This window comes from Orcinus orca, chromosome 12, assembly GCF_937001465.1.
Source record: "Orcinus orca chromosome 12, mOrcOrc1.1, whole genome shotgun sequence".
NCBI lineage: Eukaryota > Metazoa > Chordata > Mammalia > Artiodactyla > Delphinidae > Orcinus > Orcinus orca.
Window position 1 is genome coordinate 70,501,259 of NC_064570.1, and position 23,812 is coordinate 70,525,070.

Here is a 23,812-nt window from a genome sequence, read left to right on the forward strand (position 1 = left end):
TGGTTGGAAATAATTTGCTTTTGTATTTTTATGAATATCAAGAAAGAAAAAAACAGTTTATTGGAAGACATCAAAAGACTGAAGCAGGACAAACAGGCTCTTGAAGTAGACTTGGAAAAAGTAAAGAAAGAGAGAGACCAAGCCAAAGACCAGATTGCTTATGCCACAGGTAAAAGTCTGAGCTGAAATGGTTTACCTTTATACTCCTAACTGTTCGAATCTTGAGTTAAGTAATAGCAATTGGCTAGTATAATTAAAATGCTATTCCTTGAAGTGTATTGTAATTTTAGAAACTTAAAAAAATTAGTTAATAGGTATGTGCATTTGATTGGTTTTAGCAGCAATAATTGCGAGACCAAAGAAAGTCACAGATTGTTTTGAATTCATGGCATAGTAAGCTTAGTTGTTTACAGTCATCCCAGCTAAACTGTGACTTTCCAGGGCACGGTCTCCCTTTTTGTACCTGGGTCTGAAACATAAGCTCTCAAATATTTACCGAATGAACAAATGTTTGTAGAAACTATGTTTGTAGGAACACAAGGATGGATATGGTATACCCCACCAGGGAAAACACAGGAGAGTAAGATAAGAACACAGAAGGAGAGTAAGATAAGAAAGTTTAATATTAAAAAAATTAGAAATAAACATGAGGGTGCTAATAAGGGTTTCAGAGAGGAATGGCATTTGAGGGTCCTGACAGATGGAGAGATTCAGGAGTAAACGAGTGGAGGGGGCCGCTCAAGGGTGTTTCATTAGCGTGTTTTTGGATACACCTGGGGATTGCGGCTTAGGACGGCAGAACACAGGGCTAGAAAGGTTCATCAGAGAACCCCTTGTTTGCCAAAGTAAGGATCTTTCCTCTGCGATATTATGATCTTCAGTGTAAGATGTGTATAGTAAAATCCACTTACTGTTTGTAAGAAATTGACTTTCTTCATCTGTAAAATAGAATAACAACAATAGTTCCCATCATATGTTTGTTGTATTAAATAATGTTTGCCATTGTTACTTTTTAATATAATTATAGGAATTCTTCATTTTTATTATCTCCTGAATCCAACATTTATTTTCATAGAAAAGACTTTACTTTTATAATGAAAGTCAGTGGGAAAACAAGTGATTTATCAAAAATTTCTATATGCCAACTTTGCTACAAGTTTGAGGATTTGGACTCAACACAGTCTTCATCCTCCTTTACTAATACACTAAACTAGACACAGACTTACGTACATTAGTTGTTTTTGGCCTCTTTATTTTTTTCTTAATGCTTTCATTAGAGAGACATTGGTTTTCATTTAAAATCTTTCAATGTAGTTTATTTCCATATTTTGAAAAGTTACAGTGGAGTTATTGTATTACTTTATCTTATAGGTGAAAAATTATATGAAATAAAAATTTTAGAAGAAACACATAAACAAGAAATAAGTCGCCTGCAAAAAAGATTACAGTGGTACGCCGAAAATCAGGAACTTCTGGATAAAGATGCAGTTCGGCTTAAAGAAGCAAATGAAGAAATTGAGAAGCTGAAACTTGAGGTAATGATCATTTCAGAATGTATTTCTATAGATGAACTCTATTATCTTCAACACTCCTTCATAGCTTTGTGTCATCAAATCAGTATACTCAAAATTCTGTTCATTAAAATGGCCAGTTTGACTTTGGTTTGTGTTTATTTGTGTAGTCTATTTTAGATTAGCCTGAGAATACAGTCAGCCATCTGTATCCATAAGTTCCCTATCCAGCAGATTCAACCAACTGTGGATTGAAAATATTTGGAAGAAAAACAGAGTTTCAAAAAGCAGAACTTGAATTTGCTGTTCACTGGCAGCTGTTTTCATAGCATTTATTACATTGTTTTAGGTATTATAAGTAATCTAGAGATGATTTAAAGTATATGGGAGTTATAGGCAAATACTACACCATTTTATACAAGGGACTTGAGCATCCCTGGGGCTTCGGCATGCCCGGATCTTATTATCTGCAGGGGTCTGGGAACCGGTGCTCCATGGTTACCAAGGGGCAACTGTAAATCCAAGCTCCTTAGCACAGCCTGTGAGGTCCCCATGTGGTCTGAACCCTGCCTGTCTCTCCAGCCCCATCCATACTGCACTTCCCGGTCACTCTCCTCCCAACCACACGGGCCTCCCTCTGGTTCTTGAACATGCCGAGCTCGTTCCACTTGTTGCTTTGGCCTAGAGTGTGCCCTGACCTAGCTTCTTCCTGTGTCTCACTCCTTGTTCAAGTCTCAGCTCCGCTTTCTACTTCCCAGAAAGATCTTCCTGACCTCTTAATCTAATGTAGCTACCAGTCTCACCTCCTCTGACTCTTTCTTCTCATTCCTTGAGTTTATTTTCTTCATAGTACTTGTCACTCTCTGAAGTTATTTAATTTACTTAATGATTTTGTTTATTAGCTTTTCAACTGTCTCCTTCCATTAAGATCTAAGCACCATGAAAGCAGGGAACTGGCTTGTCTTGTTTGCTCTCCATATCTCCAGCTCAGTGCCCTATCTGGGATCTAATAAGTGAATTAATGAACTGCCATTACGCTTCCCTCTTGGTGTTTCTCTGCTGTGTTTTAAATATGCTTCTTAACATGGTCTTTCCTTTTTGGTAGGTTGAGAAACTGAAAGCTGAATCTGGAAATCCATCCATCCAGCAGAAGATACGTTTAAAAGAAAAAGCAACTGATGCCAAAAAAATTCAGGATCTAGAGCGACAAGTACGTGTTCAGGGTAAATTTTCATTAAGATATTTTATATACAGAGCATTTTTGTTTTCTCTTTTGTTTCAGGAGTTCCTACAGGATGTAGTCAACCTGGAAATTTTTGGGTTTATTCATTCATTTTAATACAGAACTGCCTCTGCATTAAACTTTGAATACAGTATTTAAAGTAACAATAAAAACACAGTAAACAACATCATTTTATGTACTCTGTGGCTTTCTGCATAAAGAATTTTTAAGAGTAGTGTGTCTCATTAGGTGGTAGACCTATTGATGAAAGGTTATTTGCATCCCAGCTCTATTTGACATCCAGGAAGAAGGAAACAGAACTTTGCCACTCTGGGTGTAGAGCTAGGATCCCTTCTCCTGATCACCTGTAGAGCTAGGATCCCTGAAACCAGGTGAGAGAGGAGGGCACAGAAGGAGACCCTCCAGTTGGGAACATGTTAGTAGCGCTAGGGAAGTCCAGCAGAACACCCTGGAAACCGAACATCCCCTCCCAGAGAGCTGGCCATAATTTTGAGCTCTGGCTCACTGGTTAGGCTTAGAAATACTCATTTCATGGTCATTGTGGCTGGAAGACTTTTTTCAAAACCCATGTAGTAACACTTACTAGGATAAAGGTTTTTTTTCATTGAAATAGTTGTTTTGTAGGCTGGAATATTAATTGTACCTTATGTTTTTAAAGCCTTCTATAACGTAGTATTTGTATTCATAACTAAATATTAAAACAAAATTAGAATTTCCAGTCCTGTTCATAAGAGAACATGATCCTGTAGTCAAGTCATGACCCTTAGACATACAGATATTATTCCATCACAAACCTGAGATTGTGAGGTCATCACTGGGCTGCATATCATCCCAGTTTTATGAGAAGGAGGAAAACTAAGCAAAAAATTAACTTTGTTACTTTACAGGACCTGATATATTAAAAGGTATGATTTGGTAGTTTGGTTTAGTGGCCAGGAAAGGAACAGGACTGAAGTGGTTTGAAGAGCGAGAAATATTCTGAAATAACTATAGTCTAGGTCGCTTGGCTTTTTTTTTTTTTTTTTCCAGTGCCTAAGACTAAGATTAGCCTATGTAGAAGAAGCTATCCAGAATTGTGAGAGAGGAAAGAACAAAGGAACCACTTCTCCACTAGATGATTTTATTTTAAGAGAATAATGTAGAAGTGAACGTATGAGAGTAAAGAGATTTTGAAATTTCTTTGAAACGGTGATCCATATGGATCAGAAATATAACGTTTTATCAAAGTAACCTCCCTCTTTTACTAACACTTTCATTAAAAATTTATTGGTTTACTGTCTTAGATTATATCTTTCTAAAATATTGTTAATATTTTGTATAGTTTGCTCACATACATTTCAGATCTTGTTCTGTTCCCTTGAACAGAACATTTCTATCCTAATAATTTTAAATCTTAATACATATTTTATAATCAAGGTATATCACAATATATTCAGAATCAGTTTGAGCCATATCCTGAAATAGATTAATTGTAGAATAAAACATCTTTTTTTCTAAATAGCACATAAGTAAAAGTGGGGCTAATTTATATGCATGTTATAGTGAAAATTTCCAATTATGTGTGTTCATTCATGCTTTTATTTAACGGAATATTCCATAGTTTAATTTCCAGTGAGATTTAAAAAACAACAACAACAAGAGCCACACTGGTATCAGAGACCAAAGAATAAATTCAAAAGCAAAATGAAAGAAGATAGAAATAAAATTAATTTTCTGCCAAAAATGTAGTATACTTTGCAAGATATCAAAGTCAGATTGAAAATATTGTTTAGCATTTTTAATTAATATGTTAATTGTAAATATGTTAAAACAAATTCATTTTTAAAAATCTAGTCTCTTTTTAATATACATCGTGTCTCTGTGTGTGTGTGTGTGTGTGTGTGTGATATATATACCTTTATATGCTTACATCTAATCTAGATTTTTAATACCAGGGGAAGCAAAATGAAAAAGTTTATAGATGAAATGATCCATTTTTGTATCTGGATGTATTCCACTTCATGGTATATCTATGAATGTGCAAGCAGTCTTCAGGAATGGAAATATTTGCTGTTAACTTTGCAAACGATGTGACCCTTAAGTACCTACTAGGAACAATATTCAGTCTATAAACAGGATTTTGAGCAACCCATCTTGCCTTAGGAAAGGTAGTTTTTGGGACCAGATCATATATAGTAAAAACCATTATCAGGCCCTCACCACATGCTGGGCACTCGGCTAAGCACTTCACCAAGATAAATGTCATCTGATCCTCACTTAAATATATGAACACCATGAAATCAGTATTGTTACCTCCCCATTTTACCGATGAGGCGAAAGAGATATATAGATTGAGGAGTTGACACGCTGCTAACACAGTCTTAACTCCAGACACGCTCTAACCTCTGCACTAGACCACCTCTTAGGTGCTATTTTATTTATTTTATTGCATACTCGGGGGTTAGAAGACTGTTCAACGAAGTTTTAGTCTCTTACTCTATGTTTTTCAAAGTATCTTAACATAACACCTTAAACAAAAGGAGGTATACACACGTATGTGTATATAATACCAAGCTCTAATTTCTGTGGACCCAGGTGCAGTTTTTCCTTACAGAAAGACTGTGTAGTATGTTATTGTTTTTAATAGACTAAATGAAAAGTTGTTTTTATGAGGACTTCATTAAATGTCATCTAATCTTTGCTTCCTGATTGAAAGAAGTCATTTTAAAGTAGATTAAACTTTATTTGGAGGAGGACTGGGGTAGCGGGGAGATGGTTGCAGGCAGGGGCAGGCACTTAGGAAGCTGTATGTTTATTATAAAAACTTTGCACATTCATGTGCAGATAAGTAATTTTTCAATCAGTAGACAGTATAAACACTTATCTGAGGGGTGTCTAGAAAAAAGGGAGGGGGAAAGAGCTTTGTCCTCACAAAGATTGGTTGTTACTAGTATAATAGGAAGACCCAAGATCTATTTCAAATAAACATAAGAGGATTTCTGTAAATTAACCAGTATTAGATTAGACATTATACTATAGTGTGTTTTAATCAGGATATAAAATTTGAAATTAATTTGTGCTGCTGTGCATTTGATTCAGTCTTGAGATGTGATATGAACATCTCTTTGAAACCTAGACATGACTGATAGAGCATAATCTAAATTTTTACATTAAGCTGCTTAATTTTAATATATTTGTGACCTTAACATACAAAAATATTTTAATAGGTTAAGGAAATGGAAGGAATTCTAAAGAGACGATATCCCAATTCTTTGCCTGCTTTAATATTGGCTGCATCAGCAGCTGGTGATACAGTGGATAGAAATACAGTGGAATTTATGGAAAAAAGGATAAAAAAACTAGAAGCTGACCTGGAGGGCAAAGATGAAGAAGCAAAGAAAAGCCTTCGGACCATGGAACAGCAGTTTCAGAAAATGAAGGTAAGTGCCAGGTAGCCATGGAGATGGGGCTCAGAGGTGTACCATGGGGGCTGGGGGCTTCTTAGAATGAGACTGAAGAGTATGTCTTTGGAGGGCAGAGACCAAATAGAGGAATGAATTCCAACCCCACCCCCCTTCTAATCTATCTAAACGTACCTAACTTTTCCCTTTTTCCAGTCCCTATCCCACCCCCCTCTCCTGCCCCTGCTCACTTCCAGCCACTTCCTCCTTTCATTTCTGATTCCCAGTGCACACCAAGCATTTCAGTTGCCTTCGCATGTGCTCTTCCTACTTCCAAAATACCCCTGCTTCCACTTATCCCCAAATTTACACACATCCCTCAAAGCTGAACTTGAATGTGCTCCCTCTGTGCCATCTTCCCTCCTCCCTTCCCTCAGGCCTCCAGACACACCCAGGTGCCCCTCTGCGCCGTGTTCATAGGCCCGTTATCGCAGTTATCATAGGACATTGAAATTTGCCATGTCACTCAGCTCACTGGGCTGTGGACTGTCTGAAGGCAGGAGCTGAATTTATCTCTAGGATCTGGAACGGTGCCTGGCATGCAGTTGTAGCGCAATAAATACATTCAGTGATTGAATGAACAAAGCTCTTTCGTGCCTCCCTCCACAGAGTAGACTATTAGGTTATTTTGTTAATAATAATAATAATAAAGCTCCAATATGCAGATTCTAAGCTGACTTATTACTCCTACGAGATTTCTAAATTGATGTTAGAAAGTTGACAATGTGCTATTTCTTACAGATATCAGTAACCCCAACTGCTTTCCCTATTTATTCTCAGGGAGTATAGTGTGTCAGTTTGCATAGAGAAGGGTACACAGTAATAGGTTTGCTTGTGAGGTTAAAGTAAGTTTTGGTGTATAAAAACTTGTAACGTTATGAAGCAACATATAATTATAAATTACATAACATATATTGAGAATATATAATGGTATGCCCTTCAAAGATAGGACTTCAATACATTTGACTGACTCAAGGAACATGGGCTTGGAGGCATCAGAATACACGGTGAGTCCCTGAATGAAGGAAAAGGCAGGACCTGGGAGAGTGCAGGGCTTCGGTGACTAATGAAATGTTTAGCAGTGGTTTGTCGTTACATGGATTCTTTTCTACAGATTCAGTATGAGCAGAGACTGGATGAGCAGGAACAGCTACTTGCCTGCAAGTTGAAGGAGGCGTCCCAGAACCAACATGACAGCTCCTCCAGAGTTAAAGCACTAGAGAAGGAACTGGATGACGTTAAGGAAGCCCATCAAATCACTGTAGGAAATCTTGAAGCTGAAATAGATGTTCTTAAACATCAGAATGCTGAATGGGAGCTCAAGAAAGATGATAAGGATGATCAAGATTTCCAGTCTATAGAATTCCAGGTGGAACAGGCTCATTCTAAAGCTAAACTGGTCAGACTCAACGAGGAGCTGGCCGCAAAGGGGAGAGAGATACAGGACCTTTCACAAACTGTGGAGAGGCTTCAGAAGGAGAGGAGAAAGATGCTCTCTAATCAGCACTCTAAGGCTAGGGAGGAAATGGCTGCCAAAAGGGTGAAGAAACATGTTCTGCACCCGGGTAAAAGAAATGCTAACTCCTCTGGAACCCTGGAGGGCAAGCTTTACCAACCACATACTTTTACTGATTCCGATATTTCAGAGGTTGTACAAGAAAACTGCAGATTGAAAAATGAACGGGAGAGATTAACTGTGGAGAGGAATGAGCTGAAGATGAAATCTGAAGTAGCAGTGAACCAATTTGAAAACTCCATGAAAAGGTAAAAATGTGACTTTGTCAGTATATGGAGACATAAAAAGATAAAAATTTAAAAATCATAGATGTATTTCCCCTGGATAATTAGCTTGACCCTGAACTAAGTTCATTACCAAATTTTAAGAACCTATATTACATTGCTAAGCACAGATCTGTTTCAGAGTTGGATCTTCTACCTATTGGAAGCTCAGATTCTAATGAACTTGAATCTTCATGTCAACCCAGTTCTTGGGCCGAGCAGTCTTACCTTTCTGCACTTATCCAAATGGTGTTGATAAGCTGACCCACTGGGCCTTCCTGCAAATGAATACCATCGTTTATGGTTGCTGTAGGCAGATAGCTATCAGAAAACAGCTCTTAGTGAAACTAGTTGACATTCTAAGAGGAAAAGGTCCTCTTCCAAAATAACTCTTCAGATTAGTCTTGTGATTACATCTCTTCATGCCTTGAAGAACTTCTGTACTCATCCCTTTCCTACTCAGAATCTCCAAGTACCATCTCCTGTCTCTTTCCTCTGAGCCTTCTTACATGCTCAGATCTTTTTCACCCGATCAAACCAAGTTCTGGTCCTCTGCCTTTCAGTAGCAGTTTTCCACAAGTAGCCTCTCCTTTTACTTCCCCCTGACTTCCTCTAAGCGTGGCTCTCATCCTCACACTCTTTTGAACCTGGTCTCTCAATAGCGTTTCTCAGCCAGTGGAGTTTTCTCCATCCTCATTTTCTGTGACGTTGTTGACTACACTGCCTTTTCTGAAAGGGTTTCTTCCTTAACGTCCATGAGTTGGCACTCTGACTAAAGCTCCTTTTCTGCTCCTTTTGACAGACTCCTGACTCCTTTTCCTTCTCCCTCCTCAAAAATCTGACTTTCTACCAAAGTTCAGGTTTTGGCTTTCTCTCTGTTCTCTGCTTTTTCTCCCTTGCTGAACTCATCTGTTCTCTATGGCTTCTATGAACCACGACTCCTAGATTTACTTTTCAAGGCTTGTTCTCTTCCCTGAGCTCAGGTGTTAAATCTAAAAATGTGTTGGATTATTCCTCTTGGATCAGTAGTATCACAGATTTTCTCTCTTTTTTTAACATAAACTGGCTCCACCTCCCAACTTCCCCATCTCTGTCTATGACCATATTTTCAGTTGCCAGGCCCAGCTTTACCACCTTTATTCCTTGGGTTGACAGTCTATGGGGTGCTTCCTTATAAGTATTAATTTTGCTTTTTTCCTTTTTATAGTGTGGTCTACTTGGTTTACTAGACTGTTTTCCCACCCCACTCTCCCTGATTTCAGTTTCCGTCTCCCCCAGTCATCTAGCTTAAAAACCATTAAAATTCTTTAAGTACTCCTGTATCTGAGTCACTCTGTTCTCCAGTGACTCCCAACTTCCTAAAGTATCAAGACTGAATTTCTCTACCTGGCATCTCAAGTCCCATCACCATTCTGATCCTGCGCCCTCAGAGTAGTGTTAGTTGCCAAATTTCTTTCCTGCCTTTTGCTCACTCATGTTTCATTTTCTAGGAAAAATATTACCTAGAATTTCTTAGAAATTTCTTGCTCCCATCTTCAACTCCTGTATAACTTATGTACCAAGAAGCACTAATTACACACCACCTAATAGCTCCTTGAGAACTGATGTATGATTATACTTCTTTTGCAACCTGTAGACAATAATAGGTTTGATTATGAAGTTTAAAATAAGGTTTGGGGCGTACAGAACATGTGTAGTTTAATGTTTGTGAAGCAACATATGAATTGTGAAGTTATATAACATATATTGAGAATATGTAACGTCATGCCCTTCAGAGATTAGGATTTCAGTACACTTGACTGACTTACGGAACCCAGAGTTGGAAGCATCAGAATACGTAATGAGTGCCTGAGTGAAGGAAGAGGTAGGACTTGGGAGAGTGCAGGGCTTCTACCAGAGAATGAGGATAGGAAGCACCTAACAAATGCTTATCGACTGCTTAGCAGCCGCATCTAATTGAGTCATCATGGCAGTCAGACTGCTTCCAAATTGAAACCTTGTGTCTTTAGTCCTGAATATGATAGTAGTAATGAAGCTGTTTGGAAAGAATCATATTCTTTCCTAGAAATAATTTAAAATTCAGGTTCTATAAATTTTCCTATACATAATTTTTTTAGTATTGTTAATCTGTTTTTCAGACAGCTCTGGGCCTGAGAAGTGAAAAGTGTTTCCTAGGCCCAGATTTAGGCTGCTTTTTACTATAGTTCAGTTATATCACGGGTGCTTTAGATTTTTATGCTTTTCCGAGGGTCCTGATCACACTGTTTCCATGAAGAAATGTAGTCAAGTAAGCAACTGATATGTTTGTAGTTTGGGGATTGCCATATTAATAAGTATCAACAGTGATTTACTAAATATCTGCTTTCAGTAAAATTGTCATTTTTTAATAATTTTTCCAATAAGGGGAAATGTTTATAAGAAATGTATCAGCTTTTTGGTATAACTTTACCATTTACTGAACTGCCACTGAATGCATAAATTTTGTCATAGAGACAAACGAGTAGTCTCAGGTTCAAGTAGTCTCAGGTTCAGCCTACCCTATGTCCTAAGAATTACCGTAAAGATCATTTTATTCTTGCAACCAGCAGCCAGCCCTGGAGTCATATGCATGGACCAAAAACTGGTGAGTGTTGCCTAGAAACAAAGCATTGGAGAGTCGAAATAATTGGGGCAAGAAATCTGAGTTTATCTTAAAAGATAAAATGACAAGCTCTTTGCCTTAAATCCAAACAGAACATTTAGAACCTTTGTTTCTCTCAGAAAGTGCCCCAGGCTGGGGGGTGTCCAGCTCTGCAACTTACTGATCTGGGACCCTAGATACATCACTCTTTCCTACACTCAAGTTTGCCTTTATAAAATTGAGTAAATAAGAGCAAGCTCATGGAGTGGTTGTAAGAACTCATAGGCAGTAATGTATAAAGCACCAAGCACAGTACAGTAGATATTGGTGCCTTCTCTCCCTTTGCTTCTTTAATTTCCAGGCTTCTTACACTATTTTTGTGCTGACTCTGAATTAGAGGTTGAAGAGCAACTTTTACGTGTGGTGTTCTTTCATTTGCTCTAAAGGTTCAAGGAAGAAACTGCAGCACACATCACATCCCTCAAAGCATCTCATGAGAGGGAAGTAGAGAAACTCCTTTGCCAAAACGCAGTCGAAAATTCTTCTTCTAAAGTAGCCGAACTAAATCGTAAAATAGCAACTCAAGAGGTAGGTGACTTTAATAAACTTTGAGTGTAATGCAATTTTTTTTTTCAAGACTGTTGACAAAGTATCTGGAAATATTTTAACTTCAATTCTTGAGGTTGGTGATAGGAATGGGAAATTACTGTCACTTTCTTTTTTTTAATAGAAGACAACACTCTTACCATATATGTGTTTAACTATTCTACTTTACAGTTATACTTTAAGTAAGTGTTTTTGCAATTTTGTCCCTATATTTCTCAAATATATCTTCCTGTAGATGGTTGAGGGATACATCCAATGTGATGGGGACCTTGTACTTAAACCTGAATGCTGAACCACCTCCTTCCACCCCAAGTCCCAGCTGCCAAGTCACTCTTCTTTCCCCATGACCTGTTGTTCATAAAATAATGTTTTGTGGTCATTCAGCCACTGGGGATAAAATAATGAACAGAGAAGTGTACACAACTACAGCCATTATGAAGCATAGTCTCCTGAGAATTTTTACAGGGCACGGTGACAGCTCATCTGCATTTCCTCAAGTGTGTCTTCCTTCTTGGATAGCATGTTTGTCAACTTGGAATAGTTATAAATATCTACTGTGTGGCCCATCTTCTGTGGTTTTTGCCAGTTGAAAAAACAGCATTAAAATAGAATTTGCAACTTACTTTCAAATGGTGTATCCAAGAAAAAAAGAAAAGAAAGCAAATATGGCAAAATGTTAGCAGTCGGTAATTCAAATTGAAGAATAGATGAATGTTCATTGTGCTCTTCATCTTTCTGTAGGTTTTAATACCAAACTGAGGGGGAAAAACTTCAAGAAATAATTATCTCATGATCACCTCTCCCACCCATAATTATTTAATAGGATTTTAATTAAAAACAAGTCCGTCAGTTGGGGAAGTTTGAGTGTGGACAAGACAGGAGATATTATGAAATTACTGCAAATTTTCTTAGGTGTAAAAATGTTATTGTGGATTTGTAAGAAAATGCATGTTGAAATATTTGGTGTATCTAAGGGTGAGATGTAATGAGGTCAGTAATTTAATTTCAGATAGCTCAGAAATAAAGAACTTTGACTGTTTTAATACTTGACTGAAAAAGATTTAAAGTGCTTTTTTGAAGTAACCATTATACAGCGTTGCAGAGAGCTTCTCTAGCTTTCTTACCCCCAAAGGAATGGGGTGTCAGTGGGCGGCAAACATCATATCAAGTGATTATATGATAAGGAGAGGTCTGGGAGGGATGGGGAAAGTAGTGTCATTAGGCCATAGTGCCGTAAGTATCAATATGTAATTTTCCCAGAGTTCTAAGTGTAATATTTTAAATTGAGAGGTAAATGAAGTCAGCATAGTCCAATTGTAGAAACAGTAAAAGTAAATCATTAGAGAAAAGAAACATGAATTTTTCCTGTTTTTGCAGCTTCTTGATGGAAGTATTTACTTACGTACTTCAGTTTCTTTGTCTAAAAATGAGACTTTTCACAGATGTTAGGTTTTATTATTTTAGTCACTAGCTCTTTAATAAAAACTATCTTAATTACAAAGTATAAAGATAATATTGGCCACTTTCTTCAAAATGTTTAAACTTTATAGAAGTTGATTTTAAGTGGTATTTTTCAGATCTTCAAAAGAAAAGTATTAGAGATAAAGAAGCCAAGTAGTTACATAGTTATTAATGTGTGTGGTGTTATATATTAAACTTTGAAAGAAACAAAATGATGAATTTATTCAATGAGTTTAATTTATTCAATGAATTTAATTTCTGTGGCAATGATGTTAGATTTTGGCAATTATAAAATATCAGGATCCTTTTTATTTTTTAATACAAACAAGTCATTAGTTCACTTTCATTTTTCAAATAATGTTCAAGGAAAAGCTTTATTAACTCAGTACTTCTAACATAATTTCCTAGGTACTTATAAAATATTTCCAAAATCAAGTTAACGAGCTGCAGGGTAAACAAGAGTCTCTTGTAGTTTCTCACGTTCGAGAAGAAATCCTACAGAAGGAGGTAAGAAATAACCAAAATATTCTGCTAATATAAGCTTTTCTTAACCATTTCAATCATATTCATATTTCTATATAATTCTTTAAATTTAAATGTACAGAGATAACCCAGAAATATCTTTCCCATCAAGAAAATATTAATAAAAGCCAGCTTTCCCCAGATGAAGCTCAAATGTTAGTTGATTAAGTTATTTATATGTTTGTATTTGTCATTGAGATTTTCTGGGCAGTAGGGAAATGGGGCGAGTTTGGTTTGGCTGTTTTGAGTTTTTAGGAGGTAAAATTGGATGGTTAAGGCCATTTCTGCATTAAGTACTAAGACTATTTAATTTGGTTAAGAAATAGGTAAAGAAATTATGACAGTGATGCTGGATCACTAAGAAGAAAACCATTATTGGAAATAGATCTTTCTAGAAACTCACCTTTTTTTTTTTTTTTTTGCGGTACACGGGCCTCTCACTGTTGTGGCCTCTCCCGCTGCGGAGCACAGGCTCCAGACGCGCAGGCTCAGTGGCCATGGCTCACAGGCCCAGCCGCTCCACGGCATGTGGGATCTTCCCGGACCGGGGCATGAACCCGTGTCCCATGCATCGGCAGGCGGACTGTCAATCGCTGCGCCACCAGGGAAGCCCCAAAACTCACCATTTTTATTACTCTGAGATTCTTTTGATTCTAGGAAGTATGAAAAACCAGATAAGCTGTGTATTCTGTTTGAAGCATATACATCTTTTTTTGTTATTCAAGGACTTACTAAATCACATGATAAAAGCAAAACATACAACTAATTGCATTATGGAAAGATTAATGTAAAAATACTCCACAATTATGCAACTATCTGTTTTAAAAATCTTGTTCTAGGAGTTGAAAGGCTATATAGTTCAGCACCGTGCATTCTTTTCAGTGTTCAAGAGGTACGTAAACTTTGTTGTAATAAGCAGTAAACGTACAGAACCTCACAGACCTCAAGTAAAATTTTTAGGAAAACAGTAAAAGGAAGTATGTGTTCATGTTTGCAAGATATAGAGCAAGGTCAATTTTGGTCAAGTTACAGTGTTCTTTGTTTGAGAATAGCTAAATATTTTGAAAATAGAAAAGCTATAACACATGATTTTCAAGCCTATTTACTGGAAAACTAAGTAAAGCACTCCGTCTCTTGAATAAAGCTAATGACAGTCTGCCTTTTGATATGACCCATATTTATCATAGCTGTTTTACCAGGGCTAATTTATTCCCTCTCTGGTGCCCTGTGTGTTACGAGGCATTCCGTCTCAGGCCAGTGGGAATATAAACCATTCCCAGCCTGTATGAGCTCCAAGAATCGTTCACGCTACTGTTTCCACTGGCTTCGAAACCACCTCTGGACAACAGACTAGGCAGTTATAGAGCTCATCTTGTTTGTTTCCTTCCTCTCATGAATTACAGCCCTGCAGTGCTATTAGCCAGTTTTGGGAAATAGTTGTTTCGTATATTGTCTGTTTTTTCTGGTTGTTTAAGAAATCCCTGTTGCTTACTCCACCATGGCCTCAGGTGAAAGCATAACAAACAGTGGTGAATTCTGTTTTATGACTGCTTTTTTTTTCTTTTAATTTATTTATTTTTATTTTTGGCTGCATTGGGTCTTCCTTGCTGCGCACAGTCTTTCTCTAGTTGTGGCAAGCAGGGGCTACTCTTCGTTGTGGTGCTCAGGCGTCTCATTGTGGTAGCTTCTCTTGTTGCGGAGCACAAGGTCTAGGCGCACGGGCTTCGGTAGTTATGGCACGTGGACTCTAGAGCACAGGCTCAGTAGTTGTGGCGCACGGGGGTAGTTGCTCCGTGGCATGTGGGACATTCCCGGACCAGGGATTGAACCCTTGTCCCCTGCACTGGCAGGCGGATTCTTAACCACTGCACCACCAGGGAAGTCCCTGACTGCTTGTTTTTAAAGTAATTTTATAGAGCTACAAGAACACTGAGTGATTTCAAAGTTTTCAGCATAGCTCAAGTTAGCTATTAGAGATTTTTAGTTCTCTTTGATGGTGTCATACTTAACCTGATTTTTTTTGATCCTTGATTCCTGCATTGGTTATCTGTGCATTCGAGTAATTGGTGTCCTCTTCCAGACTTTGCAGGTTTGCTATGGCAGAGACAGTTCTTTACCAGTCAGCTCAGTTTGGGTTTCTGGATGTGTCTGCCGGTCACATCCTTGGGCTTGCTTTCATGGCCTATTTTTGGGCAAGGCCACTGCCTGAGTTCTGAAGTTGGAGGAAGAGGGATGCCACTAGCTGAGTACAGTTGGACAGGACTCCTGGTTTGGTTCCCTACCCAAGTGAAGCTGTTGCCTAGCCTGTATCCAGAGTGCCAACTGTGGCTTATGATCACTGTATGACTCTAAATGTTTACTTGAACCTACATTTTATAATAGAGGAGTCAAAATAGTAATAATAATAGTTACCGTTTATTAAGTGTTTACTAGGCACTGAAGTGTTCTATGTGGTTCTCACAATAACCCAAAAGAGTAGGTACTACTATTCCCATTTTATAGATGAAGAAACTGATGCTAAGTAAAATGAAATAGCTTACCTGAGGTCACCAAGCAGAATATAGAAATGCAAGCATTAGGACTCAGGGCCTCTGGCTCCAGGTCCAAGGCTCTCAGTTACTTCTTTTTTTTTTAATTAATTTATTTTTGGCTGCGTTGGGTCTTTGTTGCCACATGCAGGCTCTCTCTAGTTCTAGTGGGGGGGGGGCTACGCTTCATTGCAGTGTGCGGGCTTCTCATTGCAGTGGCTTCTCTTGTTGCGGAGCACGGGTTCTAGGCGTGCAGGCTTAGTAGTTGTGGCTCGTGAGCTTAGTTGCTCCGTGGCATGTGGGATCTTCCCAGACCAGGGCTCAAACCCGTGTCCCCTACATTAGCAGGTGGATTCTTAACCACTGCGCCACCAGGGAAGTCCCATCAGTTAGTTACTTTTTTACGAATCCCCTATCAATGGACATTCAGGTTGTTACCAGTTTTTTTCTATAGCATTCAAGTAGCAGGAAGCATTTTTGATCATACATCTTTGCTTGTGTATCCAGTTGCCTCCAATGGATAAATTCACTAAAATATAATAATTTTTTAAAAGTAAAGATTCAACCTTAATTTATAGTCTTAAAGGTGCTTTTAAGTAGGTACAAATGAAGGGACGTTATCTCTATTCTTTGTCTAGAACCAAATTTCTGAACTTAGGTAGTTTACAAATGAATGTTTAGCCTCTGAAAGGTGACTCCGTTGATTTATTCATGGATAATTGTTAAACACCTACTCTCTGCTGTGCATGGCTCTAGGTGCTAGGAATACTGAGGAGAACAAAGTTAGACAAAAATCCCTGCTCTCATGGAGCTTACGTTTTATTTGGGGAATCAGACAATAAACAAATGTAACTTTTGATAAATCAGATCAACTGAGACAACATCTGTTAAGTACTTAGCCTAGCTCATGATACTGCCATAACTCACTACTGCCTGTCCTTTAAGAGTCAGTTCAGCCACAGCTGCCTCAGGTTGAGAATCCTGCAGCCCACCTCTCCTTCAGGTTCAGGACTCCCTCACTTACCACCTCACTGCTTCTTGGGCATCTCTCCATGGCAGCACATCATGTTAGAATTCTCATTCTCTCAAGTGCGCCTTCCACTAGACCAGAACTTCCCAGCTGGTGGACCTGGAATGGGTTACCTGTGGTCACAAGATGATGATGGCTGGAAAGGTCGTCTAATGACAAACTCAGTCATTTTTCAATTATTAAAAAGTTTATAGAAGATGAAGTGATATTTGACCATTACAAGTATGACAATGCCTCTGACAGCTTTCTTAGTTCAGTATCATTTTTTTTGTTTTGTTTCGGTGGGGGGTGGGGGTTGGTTTTGTTTGGTTTTTTGTTTTGTTTTACAATTTTTAGCAATCATAGTTTTGACATACTGCCCAGCACCCATCACCACAGCATGGTATGTATGGCATCTCCCCAGCCTTTCTGCAAATCATTCTAATTAAGGTCTGCTTATTTCTTTGGTCACTGATGATATCAAGGATGTCCCACACTTAAAATATTTAGATTTGCCTCTGATTTAATTTGCTTGTATTTTCACATTTTTTAAACTAACTTCAGAAGAGTATATGGGTTTTTTTTTTTTTGTATTAGTGTTATTAAGTACTTGGGTGTTTCCATGTAAAGCATAATTGAATTGTTAATTTTATCCATTTTCATTTGCTTGTTAATTATTTTGCCTTTTGATATTAACAGTTGGCAAAGTTATAATTTTATGGTATAAATAAAATACAATTAATTTTTTTTATGAAGTCCAATTTAAAGATCCCTCATGTCACCTCCATTTCACTCCCTGGTGCCATAAAAGTTTTACCATTTTCTCTGGGTCATGATATGAAAAAGGAGGTACTGCACTAAACTGTCATCTCCATGAGGACAGCGACTGTGTCTTTCATCTCTGCATCCTCAGATGACCTAAGAGACAGCCAGCACAGAAAGAGTTCGGTACTTCCTTATGTCTGTTTTATATGCATACATTCACATGTGGAATGAATTATTACAAGTGACAAAGTGATATGAACCAGAAGATAATTACAAATAGAATTATAGGGAGTTGACAAAAGAGGATCCATATTTATTGAACTCTTTCTTTGTATTGGGTGCTTTAAATGTATTATTTAATCCCAACAGTAATCACACTATTAACAAATACTTTGTAACAAGGCTGAATACATCAAAGAAAGTGCCCAACTTCATTTTCTGCACCACAACCAGCCTGGCATACCTGGAAGGGAGAAAGTGGTCCAATCATCTGGAACCTTTTGGAATGTGAGGTCACTTCAGAACAAGGATGAGCCTTTACTTTCTGGACCAAGGGAATGAAAGCTGTTATTTTAACAACTCCAGATACCTTTGATGTTAACAAAAAGCCTCTTATCTAGAGAAATTTTATACAAAGAATATGTAGTGACTGTTCTTACTTCTTATGACTGCCTGTTAAAAATGAATTATTTCCTTGTTATCATAATTTCCCATTTATTTCATATCTCAATTTTAGATTACAAAACTCTTGGAAGAATTGAGAGAAGCCAAAGAAAACCATACACCAGAGATGAAACATTTCATGGTCTTAGAAAAGAAAATTAAACAGATGGAAATGAGACATGAGCAAAGAGAGCAGGAGCTTCAACAGGTGAAGTAGTAAATCACTTTTACATATTTGTACAGTTCTTCATATTTAAGTACCTCCCGTTTGCTATCGTTTTGTCATCCCTAGCAAATTACTTAAAAAGTGTTTCCATTGTATACTGATTCTATTAAAAATAAATGTATAGCTTTTAAGAGAAAATAAGACTTTAATTCTTAAATACCTGAAGATTGGTTTGCCTTATATCTACAGAAATAGAGTAACAGCTTTTGTATTCTGTTCTTTATTGTTGATGGATGCCTGAAAGTTAGGCATTTTACCTTGGGAACAGGGCTCTTGGGAACCGTGTTCCATATTTAAGTCATTTCAATAAATGTTAGTAAGAAACAGGCTTATATTAAAATGCGATCACTTAAAATCTTATTTGCCTAGCACCAGTAACATTGGGGTTACTACATGTAGCTACAAACAGGTAAATTAACAGAAATTAAAATGGGCAGAAGGGCTTGATGTGTTTTTAGGCACTAGCCTTGGTCTTGATATTTAGCTTTGCTTGAACAGTGTATTAGTCTGCTTGGACTGCCACAACAAAATATCATAAACTGAGTGGCTTACAAAACAGAAATCTTCTCACAGCTCTGGAGGCTAAAATTTACAATCAAGGTTTCCAACTGGTTCAGTTTCTGGTGAGAGCTCTTTCTGACTTGCAGATGAACTTTTTTCTCCATGTGTGCTCTGTGGGGTGGAGAGGGGGAGTAGAGAGAGAAAGAGCTCTCTAATGCCTCTTCTTATGAGGACACTAATCCAGTCTAACTGGGGCTCCACCCTTATGACTTATGACGAGATGGACTTTATAACATATATAATATATAGTATCCAAAAGGAACAAAATACATTTTCGAGCACACATTCTTCTCAAGCACACATGTAAAACTCTCCAGGATAGATCATATATTGGGCCACAAAACAAGTCTTAATAAATTTAAGAGGAGATTAAAATCAATCATCAAGCATCTTCCCTGACCACAGTGGAATGAAACTGAGAATCAGTTGCAAGAAGAAAACTAGAAAATTCACAAATATGTTGAGTTAAATCACATGCTGCTAAACAACCCACGGGTTAAAGAAGAAATCAAAAGATAAATTTAAAAATATCTTGAGACAATTGAAAATGGAAACACAGCATACCAAAATTTATAGGATGCAGCAAATCAGTCCTGAGAGGGAAGATAATTGCAATAAATGCCTACATCAAGAAACAAGCCAAAGACAAAGAAAATTTTTAAAACAGCAACAGAAAAGCAATGTGTCACATACAAGGGAACCCCCATTAGAGGATATGTAGATTTCTCAGTGGAGAGTTTGCAGGTGAGGAAACAATGGATTGATACATTCAAAATACTGAAAGAAAAGACTGTCAATCAAGAATACTATAGCTGGCAAAGCTCTCCTTCAGAAACAAATTAAAAATCGTCAGGGAGTTCATCACCACTAGACCTGCCTTACAAGACTCCTAAAGGGAATTCATCAAATGGAAATAAAAAGATGCTAATTAACATCATAAAAATACATGAATGTAGTTGAAAAACTCACTGGTAATGCTAAATATATAGTCAAAGTCAGATTCTGTAATATTGTAATGGTGGTGAATAATTCTCTTACAATTCTAGTATAAAAGTTGAAAAAGCAAATGTATTAAAAATAACCATAACTACATTAGTTATTGCACACAGTATTAAAATATGTAAATTGTAACATCAATAACCTAAAATTTAGGTGGGAAGCAGTAAAAGTGTCAAGTTTAGTATGCTATTGAAGTTTTTATCAACTTAAAATAGGATGTTATAAATATATCACATTTTATGTAGGCCTCACATTAACCACAAAGGAAAAAAATCCTGTAATAGTTATCCAAAAGATTATGCTAATGGAGTCAAAGCATACCACAACAAATCATTAATTCACAAAAGTAGACTGGAAATGTAAGAAGCAAGGATCTACAAGACAGAAAACAAATAACAATAGTAAATTCTTATCAATAATTCTCTTTAATTTAAATGGATTAAATGTTTCATTCAAAACAGTAGAATTGCTGAATGGATGAACAACAAGATCCAAACAATATGCTACCTACAAGAGACACACTTTAGCTTTAAAAACACACGTAGACTGAGAATGAAGAGATGGAAAAAGATATTTCAAGCAAATGGTAACCAAAAGAAAGCAGGAGTAGCTGTAGCTATATCAGATAAAATAGAGTTTAAGCTAAAAATCACCAAAAGAGACAGTGAAGGTAATTATATAATGATAGAGGGCTCAATCCATCAGTACGATATAACATGTAAATATTTATGCATCCTACATCAGAGCACCTAAATATATAAAACAAACAGTAACAGAACTCAAAGTAGAAACAAACAGCAATACAGTAATAGTTGGGGACTTTAATATTCCACTCTCAACAATGGATATTTCATCCAGAAAATCAATAAGGAAACAGCAGGGTTTGAGTGCTACTATAGAAAAAATAGATCCAACAGATATATACAATACCTCCCCCCCCCCCAACAACAGCAGAATATACATTCTTATCAAGCACACAAGGAACACTTTCTAGGATAGATCACATGTTAGGCCACAAAACAATTATTGGTAAACTTAAGAAGACTGAAATCATAGCAAGTATCTTTTCTGACCTAAATGATGTGAAACTAAATATCAACAGGAGGAAAACTGGAAATGTGACATATACATAGAAACTAAACAGCACACTCCTAAATAAACAATGGACCAGAGAAGAAATTGAAAGAAAAAAGAAGTATCTTGAGATAAATGAAACGTGAAACACAACATACCAGAACTAATGCAGTGCAGCAAAAGCATTTCTAAGAGGGAAGGTTATAGAAATAAATGCATGTTTCAAGAAAAAAGGTATCAAATTTTAAAACCTAACTTTATACCTCAAGGGACTAGAAAAAGAACAAACTAAGCCCGAAGCTAAAAGAAGGAAGGAAGTAAAGATTAGAGCAGAAATAAAGAATAGAAAAGATTAACAGAACAAAGAGTTGGTTGTATTAAAAGATAAACAAAATTGACAAACCTTTACCTAGACCGAGGAAAGAAAAAGGGAGAGAACTCAAAATTATAAATGAAAGAGGGGACATTACAAATAATACCACAGAAGTACAACAGATCATAGGAGACTACTATAAAAATTAAATGCCGGGCTTCCCTGGTGGTGCAGTGGTTGAGAGTCTGCCTGCCGATGCAGGGGACATGTGTCCGTGCCCTGGTCCGGGAAGATCCCACATGCCGTGGAGTGGCTGGGCCCGTGAGCCATGGCAGCTGAGCCTGCGCGTCCGGAGCCTGTGCTCCGCAACGGGAGAGGCCAGAACAGTGAGAGGCCCGCGTACTGCAAAAAAAAAAAAAAAAAAAAGCCCACAAACTGAACAACTTAGAGGAAATCGATAAATTGCTAGAAACGTACGATCTATTAAGACTGAATCATTAAGAAATAGAAAATCCTGAAAAGAGCATGCTAGTAAGGAGATGGTATCAGTAATCAAAAGTCTCCCAACAAAGAAAATTCCAGGAACAGATGGCTTCACAGGTAAATTCTATAAAATTTTTAAAGAATTAATATCAGTCCTTCTCAAACTTCCAAAAAGTAGAAGAGGAAGGAATACTCTCAAACTTATTTTACAGGCCAGCATTACCCTGATAACAAAGCCAGATAAGGACACTACAAGAAAATAAAACAATAGACCAATTTCCCTGATGAATATAGATGCAACAATTCTCAAAAACAAACAAAAAAATAGAGACCCGCAAGCAGGCAGCAAGCACTGCCCCCTGTCCTGGGAGTGCACGGGCTGCAGCCACCCCTAGGGGACCCCTGAGCAGGCACCAAGGGCTGCCCCCACTGTCCAAGAAGCACGCAAGGGGCCGTGCATGCGCACCCCACATCAAGGGGATAATGGCCAGCATGCACTGAGGAAAGAGGCAGCAAGCGTCCAAACTAAAGACAGCCCCTCAATTCTGGACAAGGTGGCAGAGTAGAAGGACTTGAGCTCACTTCCTCTCACGAAAACACCAAAATCATAACTAACTGCTGAACAACCATCAACAAAAAAGACTGGAACTTATCATAAAGATGTTTTTACATTCAAAGACAAAGAAGAAGCCACAACGAGACAGGAGGAGGGGCACTTTCATGACATAATAAAATCCCATACATACCAAGTGGATAACCCACAAACTGGAAGATAATTATTATCACAGAGGTTCTCCCACAGGAGTGAGAGTTCTGAGCCCCACGTCAGTCTCCCAAGCCTGAGGGTCTGGCATTGGGAGGAGGAACCCCCAGAGTATTTGGCTTTGAAGGCCAGTGGGACGTGACTGCGGGAGCTCCACAGGACTGGGGGAAACAGACTCCACTCTCTGAGGGTGCACACAAGTTTTCCCAGCACAAAGCAGTAACTCCATAGAATCCTGGGCTAGACCTACCTGTGGGTCTTGTAGAGTCTCCTGGGGAGGCGGGGGTTGGCTGTGGCTCACTGGGGGGCAAGGACACTGGTGGCAGAGGCCCCAGGAACACTGATCAGCATGAGCTATCCCAGGGCTGCCATTTTGGCACCAATTCCCGGCCCTAGCCAACACGCCACAGCCTGCAGGCTCCAGTGCTGAAATACCTCAGGGCAAAAAAAACAGCAGATAGGAGCTTAGCCCCACCCATCAGCAGACAGGCTGCCTAAAGCCATACTGAGCTCACAGCCACCTCTAAAGGAACAACTTGACGTGGCCCTGCCCACCAGAGGGACAAGATTGAGCTCCACCCACAAGTAGGCAGTCACCAGTCCCTCCCACCAGGAAGCCTGCACAAGCCCCTGGACCAGCCTCACCCAGCAGGGGCAGACACCCAAAGCAAGAGGAACTACGATCCTGCAACCTGCAGAAAGGAGACCATAAACACAGAAAGTTATGCAAAATGAGATGACAGAGAAATATGTTCCAGACAAAGGAACAAGATAAATCACAAGAACAACTAAGTGAAGTGGAGATAGGCAATCTACCTGAAAAAGAATTCAGAGTAATGATAGTAAACATGATCCAAGATCTCAGAAAAAGAATGGTGGCACAGACCGAGAAGATACAAGAAATGTTTAACAAAGAGCTAGAAGATTTAAAGAACAAACAGAGATGAACAGTACAATAAGCGAAATGAAAAAATACACTAGTAGGAATCAACAGCAGAATAAATGAGGGAGAAGAACAAATAAGTGAGCTGGAAGACAGGATGGTGGAAATCACTGCTGTGGAACAGAATAAAGAAAGAAGAATGAAAAGAAATGAGGACAGTGTCAGAGACCTCTGGCACAACATTAAACACACCAACATTTACATTATAGGGGTCTCAGAAGGAGGAGAGAGAGAAAGGGCCTGAGAAAATATTCAAAGAGATTATAGCCAAAAACTTCCCTAACATGAGAAAGGAAACACTCA

General features: G+C 38.1%; 1 protein-coding gene and 1 long non-coding RNA gene across 5 annotated transcripts in view; one reads left to right on the plus strand and one right to left on the minus strand.

Annotated features, from left to right (window-relative positions):
- CEP162 (centrosomal protein 162) overlaps positions 1 to 23,812 on the plus strand; it is a 156,953-nt gene that overhangs the window by 124,674 nt on the left and 8,467 nt on the right. For all 4 annotated transcript variants that reach the window (XM_049695336.1, XM_033428509.2, XM_004270068.4 and 1 more), the window contains 8 exons: positions 43 to 169; positions 1,372 to 1,535; positions 2,617 to 2,721; positions 5,961 to 6,173; positions 7,309 to 7,958; positions 11,040 to 11,181; positions 13,069 to 13,167; positions 18,221 to 18,355. In XM_049695336.1, coding sequence (XP_049551293.1) covers positions 43 to 169; positions 1,372 to 1,535; positions 2,617 to 2,721; positions 5,961 to 6,173; positions 7,309 to 7,958; positions 11,040 to 11,181; positions 13,069 to 13,167; positions 18,221 to 18,355 — 1,635 coding nt within the window. The remainder of the gene's footprint in view (positions 1 to 42; positions 170 to 1,371; positions 1,536 to 2,616; positions 2,722 to 5,960; positions 6,174 to 7,308; positions 7,959 to 11,039; positions 11,182 to 13,068; positions 13,168 to 18,220; positions 18,356 to 23,812) is intronic.
- Positions 13,161 to 18,225, minus strand: LOC125960653 (uncharacterized). The gene is made up of 3 exons (XR_007470541.1): positions 17,578 to 18,225; positions 16,735 to 16,853; positions 13,161 to 13,835 (listed from the first exon to the last, which is right to left on the minus strand). It is a non-coding gene; the product is annotated as an uncharacterized LOC125960653 (long non-coding RNA).